The sequence below is a fragment of the Protopterus annectens genome, chromosome 5.part0 (genome assembly GCF_019279795.1).
Source record: "Protopterus annectens isolate FY-2018-M chromosome 5.part0, PAN1.0, whole genome shotgun sequence".
Classification (NCBI taxonomy): domain Eukaryota; kingdom Metazoa; phylum Chordata; order Ceratodontiformes; family Protopteridae; genus Protopterus; species Protopterus annectens.
In genome coordinates this window covers 1809422117-1809442642 of record NC_056735.1, presented here as the reverse complement: position 1 = coordinate 1809442642, position 20526 = coordinate 1809422117, and the positions used below count along the sequence as shown (strand labels likewise).

Sequence of the window (20526 nt, the reverse complement as noted above, 5' to 3'; positions counted from 1 at the left end):
CTCTCTGAAGACCTGAACTACTCTCTACTAAGTTCCAACCCACCAAACATTTGTGACATCTTCCCAAACTGACTGTAAAACTTATTAACCTGAATAGGTTGCCCTGCATAAATCCTACACATCTGCCTGAACCCTCTCTGAAGACCTGAACTACTCTCTACTAAGTTCCAACCCACCAAACATTTGTGATATCGTCCCAAACTGACTGTAAAACTTATTAACCTGAATAGGTTGACCCTGCATAAATCCTACACATCTGCCTGAACCTCTCTGAAGACCTGAACTACTCTCTACTAAGTTCCAACCCACCAAACATTTGTGATATCGTCCCAAACTGACTGTAAAACTTATTAACCTGAATAGGTTGACCCTGCATAAATCCTACACATCTGCCTGAACCCTCTCTGAAGACCTGAACTACTCTCTACTAAGTTCCAACCCACCAAACATTTGTGATATCGTCCCAAACTGACTGTAAAACTTTTTAACCTGAATAGGTTGACCCTGCATAAGTCCTACTGCCTGAACCCTCTCTGAAGACCTGAACTGCTCTCTACTAAGTTCCAACCCACCAAACATTTGTGACATCTTCCCAAACTGACTGTAAAACTTATTAACCTGAATAGGTTGACCCTGCATAAATCCTACACATCTGCCTGAACCCTCTCTGAAGACCTGAACTACTCTACTAAGTTCCAACCCACCAAACATTTGTGACATCTTCCCAAACTGACTGTAAAACTTATTAACCTGAATATGTTGACCCTGCATAAATCCTACACATCTGCCTGAACCCTCTCTGAAGACCTGAACTACTCTCTACTAAGTTCCAACCCACCAAACATTTGTGATATTGTCCCAAACTGATTGTAAACCTTATTAACCTGAATAGGTTGACCCTGCATAAATCCTACACATCTGCCTGAACCCTCTCTGAAGACCTGAACTACTCTCTACTAAGTTCCAACCCACCAAATATTTGTGACATCTTCGCAAACTGACTGTAAAACTTATTAACCTGAATAGGTTGACCCTGCATAAATCCTACACATCTGCCTGAACCTCTCTGAAGACCTGAACTACTCTCTACTAAGTTCCAACCCACCAAACATTTGTGATATCGTCCCAAACTGACTGTAAAACTTATTAACCTGAATAGGTTGACCCTGCATAAATCCTACACATCTGCCTGAACCCTCTCTGAAGACCTGAACTACTCTCTACTAAGTTCCAACCAACCAAACATTTGTGATATCGTCCCAAACTGACTGTAAAACTTATTAACCTGAATAGGTTGACCCTGCATAAATCCTACACATCTGCCTGAACCCTGTTTGAAAACCTGAACTACTAAGTTCCGAACCACCAAACATTTGTGATATCGTCCCAAAGTGACTCTAAAACTTATTAACCTGAATAGGTTGACCCTGCATAAATCCTGCACATCTGCGTGAACCCTCTCTGAAGACCTGAACTACTCTCTACTAAGTTCCAACCCACCAAACATTTGTGATATCGTCCCAAACTGACTGTAAAACTTATTAACCTGAATAGGTTGACGCTGCATAAGTCCTACTGCCTGAACCCTCTCTGAAGACCTGAACTACTCTCTACTAAGTTCCAACCCACCAAACATTTGTGATATCGTCACAAACTGACTGTAAAACTTATTAACCTGAATAGGTTGACCCTGCATAAATCCTACACATCTGCCTGAACCCTCTCTGAAAACCTGAACTACTCTCTACTAAGTTCCAACCCACCAAACATTTGTGATATTGTCCCAAACTGACTGTAAACCTTATTAACCTGAATAGGTTGACCCTGCATAAATCCTACACATCTGCCTGAACCGTCTGAAGACCTGAACTACTCTCTACTAAGTTCCAACCCACCAAACATTTGGGATATCGTCCCAAACTGACTGTAAAACTTATTAACCTGAATAGGTTGACCCTGCATAAATCCTACACATCTGCCTGAACCCTCTCTGAAGACCTGAACTACTCTCTACTAAGTTCCAACCCACCAAACATTTGTGATATCTTCCCAAACTGACTGTAAAACTTATTAACCTGAATAGGTTGACCCTGCATAAATCCTACACATCTGCCTGAACCTCTCTGAAGACCTGAACTACTCTCTACTAAGATCCAACCCACCAAACATTTGTGACATCTTCCCAAACTGACTGTAAAACTTATTAACCTGAATAGGTTGACTCTGCATAAATCCTACACATCTGCCTGAACCCTCTCTGAAGACCTGAACTACTCTCTACTAAGTTCCAACCCACCAAACATTTGTGATATCGTCCCAAACTGACTGTAAAACTTATTAACCTGACTAGGTTGACCCTGCATAAATCCTACACATCTGCCTGAACCCTCTCTGAAGACCTGAACTACTCTCTACTAAGTTCCAACCCACCAAACATTTGTGATATCGTCCCAGACTGACTGTAAAACTTATTAACCTGAATAGGTTGACCCTGCATAAGTCCTACTGCCTGAACCCTCTCTGAAGACCTGAACTACTCTCTACTAAGTTCCAACCCACCAAACATTTGTGATATCTTCCCAAACTGACTGGAAGACTTATTAACCTGAATAGGTTGACCCTGCATAAATCCTACACATCTGCCTGAACCCTCTCTGAAGACCTGAACTAATCTCTACTAAGTTCCAACCCACCAAACATTTGTGACATCTTCCCAAACTGACTGTAAAACTTATTAACCTGAATAGGTTGACCCTGCATAAATCCTACACATCTGCCTGAACCCTCTCTGAAGACCTGAACTACTCTCTACTAAGTTCCAACCTACCAAACATTTGTGACATCTTCCCAAACTGACTGTAAAACTTATTAACCTGAATAGGTTGACCCTGCATAAATCCTACACATCTGCCTGAACTCTCTCTGAAGACCTGAACTACTCTCTGCTAAGTTCCAACCCACCAAACATTTGTGACATCTTCCCAAACTGACTGTAAAACTTATTAACCTGAATAGTTTGACCCTGCATAAATCCTACACATCTGCCTGAACCCTCTCTGAAGACCTGAACTACTCTCTACTAAGTTCCAACCCACCAAACATTTGTGACATCTTCCCAAACTGACTGTAAAACTTATTAACCTGAATAGGTTGCCCTGCATAAATCCTACACATCTGCCTGAACCCTCTCTGAAGACCTGAACTACTCTCTACTAAGTTCCAACCCACCAAACATTTGTGATATCGTCCCAAACTGACTGTAAAACTTATTAACCTGAATAGGTTGACCCTGCATAAATCCTACACATCTGCCTGAACCCTCTCTGAAGACCTGAACTACTCTCTACTAAGTTCCAACCCACCAAACATTTGTGATATCGTCCCAAACTGACTGTAAAACTTATTAACCTGAATAGGTTGACCCTGCATAAATCCTACACATCTGCCTGAACCCTCTCTGAAGACCTGAACTACTCTCTACTAAGTTCCAACCCACCAAACATTTGTGATATCGTCCCAAACTGACTGTAAAACTTTTTAACCTGAATAGGTTGACCCTGCATAAGTCCTACTGCCTGAACCCTCTCTGAAGACCTGAACTGCTCTCTACTAAGTTCCAACCCACCAAACATTTGTGACATCTTCCCAAACTGACTGTAAAACTTATTAACCTGAATAGGTTGACCCTGCATAAATCCTACACATCTGCCTGAACCCTCTCTGAATACCTGAACTACTCTCTACTAAGTTCCAACCCACCAAACATTTGTGACATCTTCCCAAACTGACTGTAAAACTTATTAACCTGACTAGGTTGACCCTGCATAAATCCTTCACATCTGCCTGAACCCTCTCTGAAGACCTGAACTACTCTCTACTAAGTTCCAACCCACCAAACATTTGTGATATCGTCCCAAACTGACTGTAAAACTTATTAACCTGAATAGGTTGACCCTGCATAAGTCCTACTGCCTGAACCCTCTCTGAAGACCTGAACTACTCTCTACTAAGTTCCAACCCACCAAACATTTGTGATATCATCCCAAACTGACTGTAAACCTTATTAACCTGAATAGGTTGACCCTGCATAAATCCTACACATCTGCCTGAACCCTCTCTGAAGACCTGAACTACTCTCTCCTAAGTTCCAACCCACCAAACATTTGTGATATCGTCCCAAACTGACTGTAAAACTTATTAACCTGAATAGGTTGACCCTGCATAAATCCTACACATCTGCCTGAACCCTCTCTGAAGACCTGAACTACTCTCTACTAAGTTCCAACCCACCAAACATTTGTGACATCTTCCCAAACTGACTGTAAAACTTATTAACCTGAATAGGTTGACCCTGCATAAATCCTACACATCTGCCTGAACCCTCTCTGAAAACATGAACTACTAAGTTCCAAACCACCAAACATTTGTGATATCGTCCCAAACTGACTGTAAAACTTATTAACCTGAATAGGTTGACCCTGCATACATCCTACACATCTGCCTGAACCACTCTGAAGACCTGAACTACTCTCTACTAAGTTCCAACCCACCAAACATTTGTGATATCGTCCCAAACTGACTGTAAAACTTATTAACCTGAATAGGTTGACCCTGCATAAATCCTACACATCTGCCTGAACCCTCTCTGAAGACCTGAACTACTCTCTACTAAGTTCCAACCCACCAAACATTTGTGATATCTTCCCAAACTGACTGTAAAACTTATTAACCTGAATAGGTTGACCTTGCATAAATCCTACACATCTGCCTGAACCCTCTCTGAAGACCTGAACTACTCTCTACTAAGTTCCAACCCACCAAACATTTGTGATATCGTCCCAAACTGACTGTAAAACTTATTAACCTGAATCCGTTGACCCTGCATAAGTCCTACTGCCTGAACCCTCTCTGAAGACCTGAACTACTCTCTACTACGTTCCAACCCACCAAACATTTGTGACCTCTTCCCAAACTGACTGTAAAACTTATTAACCTGAATAGGTTGACCCTGCATAAATCCTACACATCTGCCTGAACCCTCACTGAAGACCTGAACTACTCTCTACTAAGTTCCAACCCACCAAACATTTGTGATATCTTCCCAAACTGACTGTAAAACTTATTAACCTGAATAGGTTGACCCTGCATAAATCCTACACATCTGCCTGAACCCTCTCTGAAGACCTGAACTATTCTCTACTAAGTTCCAACCCACTAAACATTTGTGATATCTTCCCAAACTGACTGTAAAACTTATTAACCTGAATAGGTTGACCTTGCATAAGTCCTACACATCTGCCTGAACCCTCTCTGAAGACCTGAACTACTCTCTACTAAGCTCCAACCCACCAAACATTTGTGATATCATCCCAAACTCACTGTAAAACTTATTAACCTGAATAGGTTGACCCTGCATAAATCCTACACATCTGCCTGAACCCTCTCTGAAGACCTGAACTACTCTCTACTAAGTTCCAACCCACCAAACATTTGTGACATCTTCCCAAACTGACTGTAAAACTTATTAACCTGAATAGGTTGACCCTGCATAAATCCTACACATCTGCCTGAACCCTCTCTGAAGACCTGAACTACTCTCTACTAAGTTCCAACCCACCAAACATTTGTGACATCTTCCCAAACTGACTGTAAAACTTATTAACCTGAATAGGATGACCCTGCATAAATCCTACACATCTGCCTGAACCGTCTCTGAAGACCTGAACTACTCTCTACTAAGTTCCATCCCACCAAACATTTGTGATATCGTCCCAAACTGACTGTAAAACTTATTAACCTGAATAGGTTGACCCTGCATAAGTCCTACTGCCTGAACCCTCTCTGAAGACCTGAACTACTCTCTACTAAGTTCCAACCCACCAAACATTTGTGATATCATCCCAAACTCACTGTAAAACTTATTAACCTGAATAGGTTGACCCTGCATAAATCCTACATCTGCCTGAACCCTCTCTGAAGACCTGAACTACTCTCTACTAAGTTCCAACCCACCAAACATTTGTGATATCATCCCAAACTCACTGTAAAACTTATTAACCTGAATAGGTTGACCCTGCATAAATCCTACACATCTGCCTGAACCCTCTCCGAAGACCTGAACTACTCTCTACTAAGTTCCGACCCACCAAACATTTGTGATATCGTCCCAAACTGACTGTCAAACTTATTAACCTGAATAGGTTGACCCTGCATAAATCCTACACATCTGCCTGAACCCTCTCTGAAGACCTGAACTACTCTCTACTAAGTTCCAACCCACCAAACATTTGTGACATCTTCCCAAACTGACTGTAAAACTTATTAACCTGAATAGGTTGACCCTGCATAAATCCTACACATCTGCCTGAACCCTCTCTGAAGACCTGAACTACTCTCTACTAAGTTCCAACCCACCAAATATTTGTGACATCTTCCCAAACTGACTGTAAAACTTATTAACCTGAATAGGTTGACCCTGCATAAATCCTACACATCTGCCTGAACGCTCTCTGAAGACCTGAACTACTCTCTACTAAGTTCCAACCCACCAAACATTTGTGACGTCTTCCCAAACTGACTGTAAAACTTATTAACCTGAATAGGTTGACATGCATAAATCCTACTCATCTGCCTGAACCCTCTCTGAAGACCTGAACTACTCTCTACTAAGTTCCGACCCACCAAACATTTGTGACATCTTTCCAAACTGACTGTAAAACTTATTAACCTGAATAGGTTGACCCTGCATAAATCCTACACATCTGCCTGAACCCTTTCTGAAGACCTGAACTACTCTCTACTAAGTTCCAACCTACCAAACATTTGTGACATCTTCCCAAACTGACTGTAAAACTTATTAACCTGAATAGGTTGACCCTGCATAAATCCTACACATCTGCCTGAACCCTCTTTGAAGACCTGAACTACTCTCTGCTAAGTTCCAACCCACCAAACATTTGTGATATCGTCCCAAACTGACTGTAAAACTTATTAACCTGAATAGGTTGACCCTGCATAAATCCTACACATCTGCCTGAACCCTCTCTGAAGACCTGAACTACTCTCTACTAAGTTCCAACCCACCAAACATTTGTGATATCTTCCCAAACTGACTGTAAAACTTATTAACCTGAATAGGTTGACCCTGCATAAATCCTACACTTCTGCCTGAACCCTCTCTGAAGACCTGAACTACTCTCTACTAAGTTCCAACCCACCAAACATTTGTGATATCTTCCCAAACTGACTGTAAAACCTATTAACCTGAATAGGTTGACCTTGCATAAATCCTACACATCTGCCTGAACCCTCTCTGAAGACCTGAACTACTCTCTGCTAAGTTCCAACCCACCAAACATTTGTGATATCGTCCCAAACTGACTGTAAAACTTATTAACCTGAATACGTTGACCCTGCATAAGTCCTACTGCCTGAACCCTCTCTGAAGACCTGAACTACTCTCTACTAAGTTCCAACCCAACAAACATTTGTGATATCGTCCCAAGCTGACTGTAAAACTTTATAACCTGAATAGGTTGACCCTGCATAAATCCTACACATCTGCCTGAACCCTCTCTGAAGACCTGAACTACTCTCTACTAATTTCCAACCCACCAAACATTTGTGATATCGTCCCAAACTGACTGTAAAACTTATTAACTTGAATAGGTTGACCCTGCATAATACCTACACATCTGCCTGAACCCTCTCTGAAGACCTGAACTACTCTCTACTAAGTTCCAACCCACCAAACATTTGTGACATCTTCCCAAACTGACTGTAAAACTTATTAACCTGAATAGGTTGACCCTGCATAAATCCTACACATCTGCCTGAACCCTCTCTGAAGACCTGAACTACTCTCTACTAAGTTCCAACCCACCAAACATTTGTGATATCTTCCCAACCTGACTGTAAAAGTATGTTTTATACCTACATGTTTATTTTATACCATTTAATCAATGTAAGCTAGTCTAGCCACCAGTCCGGGACTGCCAGCAGCCAGTAGCCACTGTCCTCATCACTACACTAGCCCAAACTCTAAATTTATTTACTAGTCATAGCTACTTTTCCACCCTGTAACTCTTTTTTCATCACCCCCCTCCACTATTTTCCCCTTTCCTCTCTGTCTCTTTTTTACTATCTCACTTGGCCACTAATTGGCATCCTTCTACTGTCCATTTTGTTACCATTGATTCATCCTTTTACTCTCCATTAACTTGTGTCCTGTATCTGTATAATCTCTTCAACCTTTGTACTTTATCTTTCTCTCTAGACCCTGCCAAACTTCCTTCCATTTTACTCCAGAACTCCAAACTTTTATCTTTTCTACAGTCTAAACTTAAAACCTCTTATAACATAAATACTTTTAACTGTTCCATACCTTTCTGCTCTTTCCCTTACCTTATAGATTGTTTTTTTCTAGTGCTACAACACTCCTTTGTCTCTTCCCGCTCCGTTCGCCCTTCGGGCTCACTCCGCTCCCCTCCCTGCCCCCAAATCTCACCCGCCCCTAGCACCCCTACATTTATACCCTCATAAATACACCCCCATTCTTTTTCTGACCAATTATATACCATTACTGTATCCACCCACTAAAATAGTCTCCTCCCTCCTCCAACCCCCATCACTACAAACTGTACTTCCTCAATCCTCTAACTCAAAACCTATTACACTATCACTCATCATGCAAAAGCCATACCAACCTTTACTAGTACTAACTTTCCTAACAACACTCATCTCTACCTATATCCTGACCTCCTATGAATGACCTCTCCTCCCTACTCTTACATTCCCTCACAAACAAACACTAACTTTTCCACTAGCTCTGTCCGCATACCATCACAATTCCATCTATACTACCTCCTACCTTCAAGCTAAATATCACCGCCTTTCTCACATTAAATACACAATTTTTAGCCTCAAAAAACTTTTTGAATACTACCGCAATACTCATCTTTATCTCAACCCTATATTAAATCACTTGTTACTAGATGGCGACATCCACCCCAACCCTGGACCCAATGTATCCCCACCTCTCTCTAACTGCTACCACTTTAAAACTCAACCAACACCCCCTACTAAACCCCCTAAATCTGTCTCTATTGCTCATCTAAACATACGCAGCATCTGTTATAAAATTCCACTAATTCATGCTCTCCTAGATGTCCAGCAGTTTGATATCCTCTGTCTAACAGAAACGTGGCTAAAACCCTCAACACACAATAACGAAATCATCCCCCCAGGTTACAATATTCTAAGACAGGATCGCTTAAAAGAAAAGGTGGAGGGGTTGCAATTCTCTATAAAACAGGGCTGCAAATAAGAAAAGTAAACTATAACCCACCATTTGGCAATAATGTTGAAATAATAATCTCTAAGCTTCAGCTCAACCCACATAAAACAATTAACATTATTTGTACCTATCTTCCCCCAGGTAAAAATCTCACTACATTAGAAGACCTATTAAACTGGTTTTCTCTAAATCTTCCTCAAGAAACAATACTACTAGGAGACTTCAATATTGACTGGAATTCATGTAAACAAACCAATCCATCTATCCTCATTAACCTGCATGGCTTCTCTCAAACTATTAACTCCCCAACAAGAAAAAACAAACCTAATAATAAAGAATGTATCCTTGTCTGGATACTAACAAACAGTCCTCAGCAAAAATATACAACAGGAATCCTCCCAGATGACCTTAGTGACCACCTACTTACATACATTATTAGGCATAAAACAAGTATGACCATCCCTACCCAAGTCAGAGCATCCCGTAGCAAAAAATTCTTTGACCCCGATCAGTTTCTAAATTAACTTAGGCAAGTTAACTGGTCACCCCTTAAATCTCTCCCCATAGAGGAAGCTGTTAGTTTCTTTAATAACACTTTTCTAACAATCCTGGAAAATCATGCACCTATGCGATCTATACGAATTAAATCTAAAACAGCCCAATGGCTCTTACATAATACAAGGAAACTAATCCTTAGTAAAAATAAAGCCTGGGCTAAGTGGAGAACCACAAAAAATACAGCTGATCATCTGACCTTTAGACAGCAAAGAAACATGACAAAAAAGCCATCCTGCATGACAAAAAGAACTACTTCACCCAGCTACAACAATCTTCGCTTCACCAGCCAAAAAAATTCTGGAATACCATTAATATGCTGGTATCTCCAGGTAAAGTGGCCACACCAAATCCATTAGGCTCTAACCCTGACTGCCCTTTACAAACAGCTAATGACTTTAATAATTTCTTTACTTCTGCGATATTAAAGCTAGCAAATCAACAAAGCCCTGATAACTCTAAACTATCAAGTCCAAGCCCAACCCCTCCTCCATTTCACCTCAAACCTATACCCACCTCTTATATTTCATCCTTACTTCAAAAATTAAAACCCTCAACCCCCTCAGCTGACAAACTTCCAGCTGAATACCTCCAAATAAGTGCAAAAGCTATTGCATACCCCATCTCTATACTGATTAACATGACCTTAGAAGAAAGTACAATTCCATCAATCTGGAAAATCTCATACATCATCCCTCTCTTCAAAGGAGGTGACTCTACCGAGTATTCCAACTTCTGCCCCATAGCATTACTATCTCCTCTTGCTAAAATAATGGAGAAATGTATCCACAAACAGTTACTTAACCACCTATTAAGCCACAATTTCCTAGCTAATTGCCAACATGGTTTTCGGCCATTTCACAGTACAACTACAGCCTTACTATCCTTTATTGACTCTATTAACAACAATCTCAACAAGAATACCCTTTCCTCGGCATTCTTTGTAGACCTGTCTAAGGCCTTTGACATGGTCAATCACCAACTCCTCCTCCATCGCTTAAAGTCCGTCTCTCTAGACAATTCCACCTTAAACTGGTTTACATCCTATCTGGATAACCGAAAACAGGCAGTTCTCTGGCACAACCATCTCTCTGATCTCCTCCCCACCTCTATAGGTGACCCCCAAGGCTCTGTCTTAGGTCCTCTACCATTCTCCATTTTTATAAACGACCTTCATCTAACTACTCCTCTATCAACTTGTATTCAATATGCAGATGACACTACTATCATTTGCTCAGCCTCTACACAGTCTGAACTTCATTCTCTCACTCAAAAAACCTTCTCGACTACAGAACAATGGTTTTCAAATCACTGTCTCCTCCTCAACCCCAAAAAAACAAAACTACTGTTTTTCTCACCTACTCACTTGTCTACCTCCCTTAATTTTACTCTTTTATTCTGTAACGGCACCCTTATCTCTACAGACCAGAACACCAAACTCTTAGGTATTACAATTGACAATCAACTAAAATTTGACACATCAATACTATAATAAAATCTACTAACAGAAAACTAGGCTCTCTCTACAGAATCAAACCTTTCTTAACTCCTGAAGCCAGAACTGCAATAGCTAGAACCCACTTAATCTCTACCCTATTATATGCCTCTCCCATATTTACTAATCTTTCTAAGTATAATCTTAATAAACTTGCAACATCATACAATAATATTGCCAGATTTGCTGCTAACTCTCCTTACAGAACCCATCATTGTCTCAAACTTAAAAAACTAGGCTGGCTTGAATTACCCCACCTAATTCATCTTAACCAACTTACTATTGCACACAATGCCCTTTATCACCCTGATAACACTCCAATGCTCTCCACCCTTATAAAACCATATTACAATCTGAGGAACCTACGCTCCTCTAACAAAATATTAATTCATACCTCCTTATCAAATAACCTAGCAGGTGACTCCATATTTTCCAACTCAGTTGGTAAAATATGGAATCAACTACCTCAACACCTCACATCCCTAACATCACTTCAACTTTTTAAAACTAACCTAAAACTCTTCCTATCCAACCACTGGCTATGTTCTTGCAACAATCCTGACTAATGATTTTCATCTTCTATTGACTCTGTAACCTTCCCACAGCTTACTTACTAAATGTAGACTACTTGATTCTCTTCTCCATACCTGGTTCTGATACTCCCTCTATAAAAGTCATTTATCTTATCTCTCAACTGCTATTGTAACTGCTTCTTCAGTATCTAATGTTCATTACCAGAATATCCTTCTGTTCTAGCCTATTTAGTATCAAATGACCTCTCATCCTGTTTGATGCATCCAATTCTGTGTTATTTTCATTCTTTGTGTAAATTCTTTTTATACCTGTTTTTTAGCACTGTAATGTAGCAATTTTTTTTCTATGATAAATTGTATATTTTGAATTTTTGTGATTTCTGTATAATTTTCTGTCGCATTAGTACTATTGTAGCGGGGCTTTTCTCCCCGGGCCTCCACTGAAAATGGACCTGTATCCAGTTGGACTAGCCCGGTAAACAAATGTAAAATAAATAAAATAAAAAAAAATAAATAAAACTATAGATGTTCAAATGGTCACTGCTGCAATAGCTGCTCTCTCCATCCTTATTTTTTGGTCTGTATTTTATGCCAGAGTGTGAGCATTTATTTTTTGTTTGCTTTAATGCAGACATTTACATGTTTGTACAAGGTTTCTGTAAATAATTCTGCATATGTAGCTGTGTTCTTGGGGTTTAGGGGAGCAGTGGATTTTGACAAACTGTCACTTAGTAGGATGTAGTTTGCTTCAGTATAGTTCCAAACTGTTACGAATTTAGTTGGGTTTGCCAGGTTAATTTTAATTTCGAGGAAGACAACTTTGAGGTCTGACTTCACCAGTAAGGACATGACAAGGGGCTGGGGTGCATTGCTCTCCCATGTTGGTGAGTACTTGGTCCAGTATGTTTGATCCTGTGGTTGGAGAGTTCACTCTCTGGTCCAGGGTGTTTGTATTGATAGTCTAGGAAACGTTGTGACTATGAGTTAGAGGCAGTGTACATTTCTCAGTCTGTAGAGGGTATTGAAGGAGTCCCATGAATAGGATATTTGGTTGGATGGTGAGCATCTCTAGTAGGTCTGGGTAACACTTGTGAGCTTTGTGGGTCATGGAGGGTGACTTTTGGCTGGCTAGGACATGGTAGGAAACCTTGTGTATAGAGTCTTGGACGTAGGTGAACTCCAGGACATCATCCTTTTGAACCAACCTAGAGTTGTATTTGCTGCTAATGTAAATTAAGACACCTACACCTTTAGCCCCTGTCTCTGATGCTGTTGGTCTGAATGTGTGGAAGGCACTGTAGCTTTCCACTGCTGGACAACTTTCTACGTCTTTAAACCAAATATCGGTAACAGCAGAGATATCTACATTCTGTAGAGTGAGGAGAGCTAGTAGGGTGTGGAGTTTATTTAGGCTCCTAGCATTGAGCAGTAACACCTTAATTTTGCATTTTTTTTCTCCTGTGTTGCTAGTTTTGTCATTTTGACATTCCCTAAAAAAGGCCTTAAGGGGATGGATAAAGTTTTAGCCGATATCAGAAAGCCCGGTGGGGACAGGTGCAGACCCATCCCATTTAGTAAGATCATTTGTTTTCTGTTCATAATGTGGCATCATACTTGGTAGAGGTTGAATGCTGCTCATTATAAGGCACGTACCTGAATGTGACACACATTCAGATCTCCATAATGTTTCTTTTCATATAATCCAGTGAGGAATGTCTCATGTTATTTATATCCATGTGGACTATGATAGAATCATATTGGTACCTGTAGTGCACTAACTTATATTGCAAATCCCAGCTCCAGACAGGCAACCAACCATTATCTTCTCCAGCCTCATGAGAGGAGTATCTGTGTATTGTACAACAGAATTCCGTATGACAAGTGTACTAAGTAAAATGTTTGCTTGCTTTATGAGCATACTTCTTGGGGGATCATTGGGTGTAGGCTTTTGTTTGGTGTTAGGTGTTGCTTTTGGTGTGTACTTTAGTGATTGCACAAGGTGGGTGTTGCAGTTTGACAGCTTAGGAAGTCTTTGAGATTTGGAGAGGCTTCTTTCAAGTGCCTTACCATAATAAGGTCTGTGTGTGTGGTGAACTATATGTGTGAAGGATGTAATCTGTGTGTTTTTGACAACCTTGTTTGTAAGCAAGAATTTTGCTTCCAAAGAAGTTTGTATATCTCTTGCTGCTTGCATACTGTGCTAGTTGCTATAAGGATTAAAAGGTTTTCTGAGTACATGAGACGATTGCTGAGTTGTCTTAGGATGTCCGTGTCTACCAAGGTGACCACAGAGACATTAGGAAATTGCAAATCTGTGTTTCAGGACCTGTATTAGGGTTTGGGTATTATGGTTTAGGATATTGGTTTTACAAGGATCACCTGAGTGGTGTCTAGGGTGAAGGCTAGATGTTAGATTGTCAAACAGAACTAAGATCATAGTAGTGCTGTCTAGCTACCCTAAGCTTAGTTTCACGCAAAGTCTCAATACTAGCTTTATAGGTTTGCTACTATATATATTGGTAACAGTCAGTGAACAGTGAACAACTGCACGAAAACTCATCTAATTTATAGTAGACAGAAAAAACTGAAAACTACACCTTAAGTTCCCTGGACTCCCTCCAAATTCAGACAGACCAAGTAAACACCTTCTGCTGCATGATGGATGATGCTGGAACTTCTTAATGTAAATGTACAGCAAAAGTAGCTCTGAGGTGCAGATTAACACCCTACCAAATCCCTAAAAAAGCCCTCTGGCTGATAAAATAGCCTGACTTTAAGCCTCCCTGTGCATTTCCTAACTCGGACAGACCAGGCCACTGCACTACTGCCACTAGAATAGCAGTCCCATTCTTCTTAATGTAAAGAGACAGTCTGGTTAACCAAAAGTGAAGAGGTGCCAGCTGGCTACAACAAGTAATTCTCACTTTAAGCTTCCCTTGTGTGTTTACCAACTTGGACAGGCCAGGCTACCTTTCTACTCCTGCTAAGTATTGCAGTCCTAGCCTTCTTATTGTAAAAACACAGTTTAGTTAGCCAGAAGTGAAAAAAGTGCCAGAAGCAAGTCTAACAACTAGCTACAAGTAATTGCAGGGCAATTCCAATTCAGACAAGCCAGCATTGAGGAACATGCATACTTCAAGGCAATTTCAAAGTGCAATAACAGTCTAAGGGGAGGGCCTTCCCAGTTTTTTTCCATCAGTAACCAGTAAAACAAGCAGAGGTGATAAGACTGGGACGAGCTTCTAGGGTCAGTTATTTAGTAGGAAGCAGGTCCCTCAGAAGCCTCCAAATATAAAACCAAAGCAGGAATAGGATGGAACCAAACTCAGAAAAACGCCTAGGCCCAGCACAGAAACCAAACAGCAATGCAGACTAAATAAACACCTTAAATTAATAGCTTTAATTTCAGATAAAGAGTAAAAAAAAAAAAATGTACTTCTCTAAATGCAAAAATGCAGTTCAAATCCTTGGTTACCAAGCTTGCAGCAATCCCTAGTCTCACTGAGATGACAGACTGTTTGTGTGATGTGAAATACCAGGGGGTACCGAGTAGGCTGGGTTAATTACCATATACACATGCTGCATAACACGAATCGAACCCAGATGTGTCAACGAGATATCCACATTGACCAAGAGCTCAACAACCTGAGGTAGCAGAGATTTGGATCTTTTTGTTGTTGCTGTTAATGTAACAAACTAACAGTAAGTAAAATAAATGAATTTCTGTACAAAAATGTTAGATTATTTTGAACTGTTTCTGGAAAAAAAAATGGCATAAACAGCATTACTAAAGAGCAGCAGAACTCAACCACAAAATATTGCATGAGATGAGGAGAAACTCAGCCCAGGAAAAACCAGGAATACTTACAAGTCACTACTGACAGTTTGAGCTGTTAACTGCAAGCATGGCTGTATACATTTATCAGATAGTTGCAGCATACAGACCAGCTGCACAGATTATAAATTAGCAACAGTATGTGCAGGTAATATCCTGAAATGCAGGGTCCAAGGTGAAACATGGCAGATAGATTTACTGCAATCAAGTATGTAACAGCAAGTGTAGAAATGTCCATATGTTGCATCTGTTAAAAACTCTGAATGATTAAAAGTTAATATTGTTGTTAGTGTGAAGGGAGAGATTCATGCTAAAAAAAAAAAAAAAAAAAAACTCAAAAGTACTGGGCAGCAGACTGTCAGAAATGTTATAGTTTAATAACTTATTGTACATCCACACATTACTACACCTCTACTACTACGGTTACTTGTTAACAAAAGTTGTACAGTGGTCAAACAACCAATCACTCGACAAGGTGGCTTTGAGTAACTTTAGTAAGTTTGGTTACAGTCAGCAGCTAAAACTCAGTGAGCTATGTTACCATCTGCCTTATTAAATAACTTTTGTACTGTGTACCTTTTTTAACTGTAAAACCAAAAGTATGACTCTGAGTTTATTCGTCTCTTTCTCTCTTTTTTACAGGCAGTGTGTAGTACTGTAGATGTGCAAAATGAGCTTCCTAAAGCTACGGTCCTTAAAGTTTGGCAATCTGTGTGCTCTGCAGGGTTTTAGTAAAGATGCACGAAAGGTGTGTTCTCAAAAAATAAAGCATCCAGTACTGTTGCCTGTCCGAAACATGGTATTATCCCTTTGCTCTAGGAAAGACAATACACTGCCAGACTCTGCAGAAAAGCTGGATCTCGATGCATGGAAAATTGTCATGAAATCCAGTGCAACAGAGGTAGAAGCTGCCAAGGACACATCTGATGATGAGATGGATTCTTCCTCAACATCCATAAGGGAGCTTGTGGAAATGTGGCGACTTGCTGGCAGAATTATACCAGAGCATTTGAGTGATGAAGAGTGCAAAGTTCTTCAAGAACTTCGAACAAAGTCTGCCAAGAAGAAGTACTTGAAGTATCTAGCTATCAAGGAAGGTCATAAGAAAGCTAAGAAGGAAAAGAGAGAAGCAAAGAATACAGCAAGAGCACAGGCACTGGAAATGGGCAAAGAAAGCAAGAGTAGTGCTCCAAAAAACACCTTTCTTCTGCAGTTCTGGCAAAAAAAACTGGACAATCTTTACAATTGGAGAGCTGCTAATGCTATGATATTTGGGCAGCCACTGGTGTTTGACATGAGCTATGAAAAATGTATGTCACGTAAAGAACTGGAGAACACAGTGAGTCAGTTGGTAGAAAGTGAAGGGCACAACAGAAGGTCTTTAGATCCTTTCCACATTCATTTCTGTAATCTCAAAAAAGACGGCTTGTACTACAAAGAATTGTTAAAGTATTATGATGCATCTTGGGATAGACTGCTAATAACTGTGACTGAAGATATGCATGTTGATATTTTTCCTAGAGATAATTTAGTGTATTTAACTGCAGATTCTCCTCATGTCATGAGAACATTTGACCACAATAAAATCTATATAATTGGTTCTATTGTTGATAAGTCTATACAGACAGGACTGTCCTTTGCAAACGCAAAACGTCTTAAATTGACTACAGCACGATTTCCCTTAGATGAATTCCTGCAATGGGAAATTGGAGCCAAAAATCTTACATTAGACCAGGTTATACGCATATTGCTGACATTAAAGGACACTGGTGATTGGACTGAAGCTCTTAAATATGTTCCACAAAGAAAACATGGTGGATATTTAACATCTACATTAGTGCAAAATGATATGCCTGCGTATCATAGAAATGGGAAAAAGCAGAACTGGATAAGAAGTTCATCAGTTTCAAAATTTGTGGAAGATAAAGAGCCACAAAAAATAAAGCCTCTTACAGACTTTAGAACTAAGAAACGTGGAGAGAAAAAATGGTGGGAAAAGTAGTAATTCCTAACTTGTGATGAAACATTGGATGTTTAATTTACTACTCTTACTTGTATCTTCTGGTTGTTGATTCTTCTTGTCACAGTCCCCTCTTCATTACTAGAACTGGCTACATTCTCTACAAATAGCTTGTCAATATTTTTTCTTTTTTTTTTTTTTTTTTTTTTTTGCTTTAGACAGAAAACTAGCTATTATAAAATCAAGCAGCTTCTGGGATTCCTGACTTGTAGTTTCTAGTTTTGTCTGCATTTGGATTTATGGTGCCTTCACATTTGTAAATGTGCCATATAAAATGGATGTGTAATGTATATATGTTAATATGTATGTGTGTGTACATATATATGTATGTATATTTTTATATATATATTTGAATTTTCTGTAAGCGTATTCTATATATATAAAATAAACACACATTTGTCCATATATGATTTTGCTCTCTTATGTTGAATAACCCATACACAACTCGCAGAAGATCACACCCATTTGAGCGAAGATTTCAAATCACCAAAATGGATTCTGCCATGGGTGTGCTGCAGGGACAAGTAACGTTTATATAACATTTTACTAACAAATTTAAGACAACAAATCCTGCATTAACAAAATATGATGTACAATTTGTCCTGCACCTGTGTGTGAGTGTATATATTCAGCTATACACATTTAAGTGACAGCCAGTGTATATTAACAGCATAACAGATGTTTAACTAGTGTTTGTAATAATTCAAGGTTTTGCTTTTTAGTCCTATGGCTACCACGTAAGCACTAGTTTAAAGAATATTGTAAATAGATTTTTGTAATAGAACTATGGGAGGAATTTACTGAGTAGTGTTTTAGACCAGCTTTTTAATTACTGTTATTTTTGTACAGCCTTGTATATACTTTTGAACTGATTCGTGGCTGTTTCACTGCAGATGCATTCCTGTTTCCCATTTAATTTTTGTGGGAGTGAGTTCATATTTTACTGTATGAAAATCTGTTTGAGATTTGAACTGTAGAATAAAACATGGAGCTTTATTAACATTACTGCTGTGTACTGGTATTTTTCTTCTCATTTGGAGGAAATTATGTATTCAGAAGTTAAAATGTAAAATGTTGAATAGCCATTTTAAGATAGCTGTAGTGGGGATTTTTGCAGAGCATATTTTTGTTTGATCAGAGGATGAGGACCATCTGCTGCTAGTTAATCATTGAGGATATCTTTCTTAAGCTTATTAACATAACTGTTCACAACTTCTTTAATCCATTTTTACAAAATTATGCCTCCATTGGCATATTCCATTCTCCCTGCCCTTGAGTTTAGGAGACTTGTGCATCTAAATGTTGCCGTTTTATTCCATCTGACTGCACAATTTGCTTCTGTCTATAACAGGAATTAGAAAAAAGTGCTTAGAACCAGTGATGAAACTTGTGTTTTTCAGATGCTTTTGTAATTCACAAGTCATGGATCAGTGTCATAAGATTTGGTTAGTAGATATTCATCTTTTACAACCAGCAAAGATTATGCAGATGACATTTTCAGTTAATACTGCTTCCAAAGGCTGATATGAACCTTATCCACTCCCTACTGTGCACTGCGTATGTATTTCTATACATATTTTTGCTGTTCGTGTTCAGGAGGAGAATGTGGTACTGATTACTGTAAGCCTGTTGCCATGAATGCCCTTTGCTTGTGTACTTTATTATAATTCCCCATCTAGTCTCCAAAATTCTGCCCTGTCAATGTCTTGTAATAGCTTAGGAATATCTTGTATTGTTAGAGGCTACAGAGTTTTCCATCACACTGTGATAGCTTTTTTTTTCTGTAAGTTACTAAAAGAATCAGCCACCAACACCACTACCATCTCATGCAATGCCCAGCTATCCAAAAGTGGAATTCTCAGAAAATAAAACTCCGCCATAAGGGCTGTCAGCACCAGCCAGAACTCATCCAACAAAGCACCGTGCTTTGTTTGTTTATTTTTAACGTAGCACTGAACAGTCCCAGTACACACAGCACAGAGGCCTGCTTTCATACATTCATGCAAGTGCTGTGGATTTCTCAATATATTACAATCAGTCTTCTCTAGGTATAAATATATTTTATGGGCATTTTTGGCCACATATACAGAATTGTTCTGGATTGCATATACATACTCTTCTTCATAACAGTTCAGACAGCAGGATTTCATGAAAGCTTTATTATTGCTGTGTTTTCTGTCCACACCATGTTTTACCATTTTAAGTTAGGCATACAGTCTACCTCATGTTCACACATCCATAACTCATTTTTTGAGCTGAAGGGAGCTAATCAACTGAATGAACTTGAAAAAAATTAAAAAACTTCAGATGGACAATTTGTACTTTAGAGAATGTCTAAATCAAAAAATTGTACCGAAGGGCCTACACATGTGGCGCTATCCGACAGGGCTAGTTGTGGGCTCTGGTTTTCATAAAGACATTTTACAATTGTTTGACAGATTCAGATTTGAGTACATGGAGATGGTAATAAAATATAATGAAAACCTGACAGACTCATTGAATTCGGAAGTTACGGCACTTGATAAATATTACAGGATCCAGTGTTTATCAATAATAGATTTGACTATTGCCGTATCTTCCGCACGATCGACAAACAGATGTTAGTTATTAAAAATAAGAAAATTAAGAAAATCCTTAGAGATGAAAAAGACTATGCCAATAGCTTAGAGTATCCCTCCCATCACAGGAATGGCAATATAATAAAAAGAGGGCTGAATCTAACATTAATACCAACTATCAGGGCAATGCTAATATTGATTTTGATTCATTTGAAGAAGATTTTCTAGACGAGCT

The 20526-nt window shown here is 39.4% G+C and overlaps 1 protein-coding gene across 1 annotated transcript in view; it reads left to right on the top strand.

Moving 5' to 3' along the window:
* The window catches only part of TRMT10C (tRNA methyltransferase 10C, mitochondrial RNase P subunit), a 75839-nt gene extending 57101 nt beyond the window's left edge, over window positions 1–18738 (top strand). Inside the window, exon 2 of the mRNA XM_044071596.1 lies at window positions 16356–18738. Within this exon, the coding sequence (XP_043927531.1) occupies window positions 16375–17715 (1341 nt within the window). The 5' untranslated portion in view covers window positions 16356–16374 and the 3' untranslated portion in view covers window positions 17716–18738. The remainder of the gene's footprint in view (window positions 1–16355) is intronic.
* Window positions 18739–20526: the final 1788 nt, after the last annotated feature.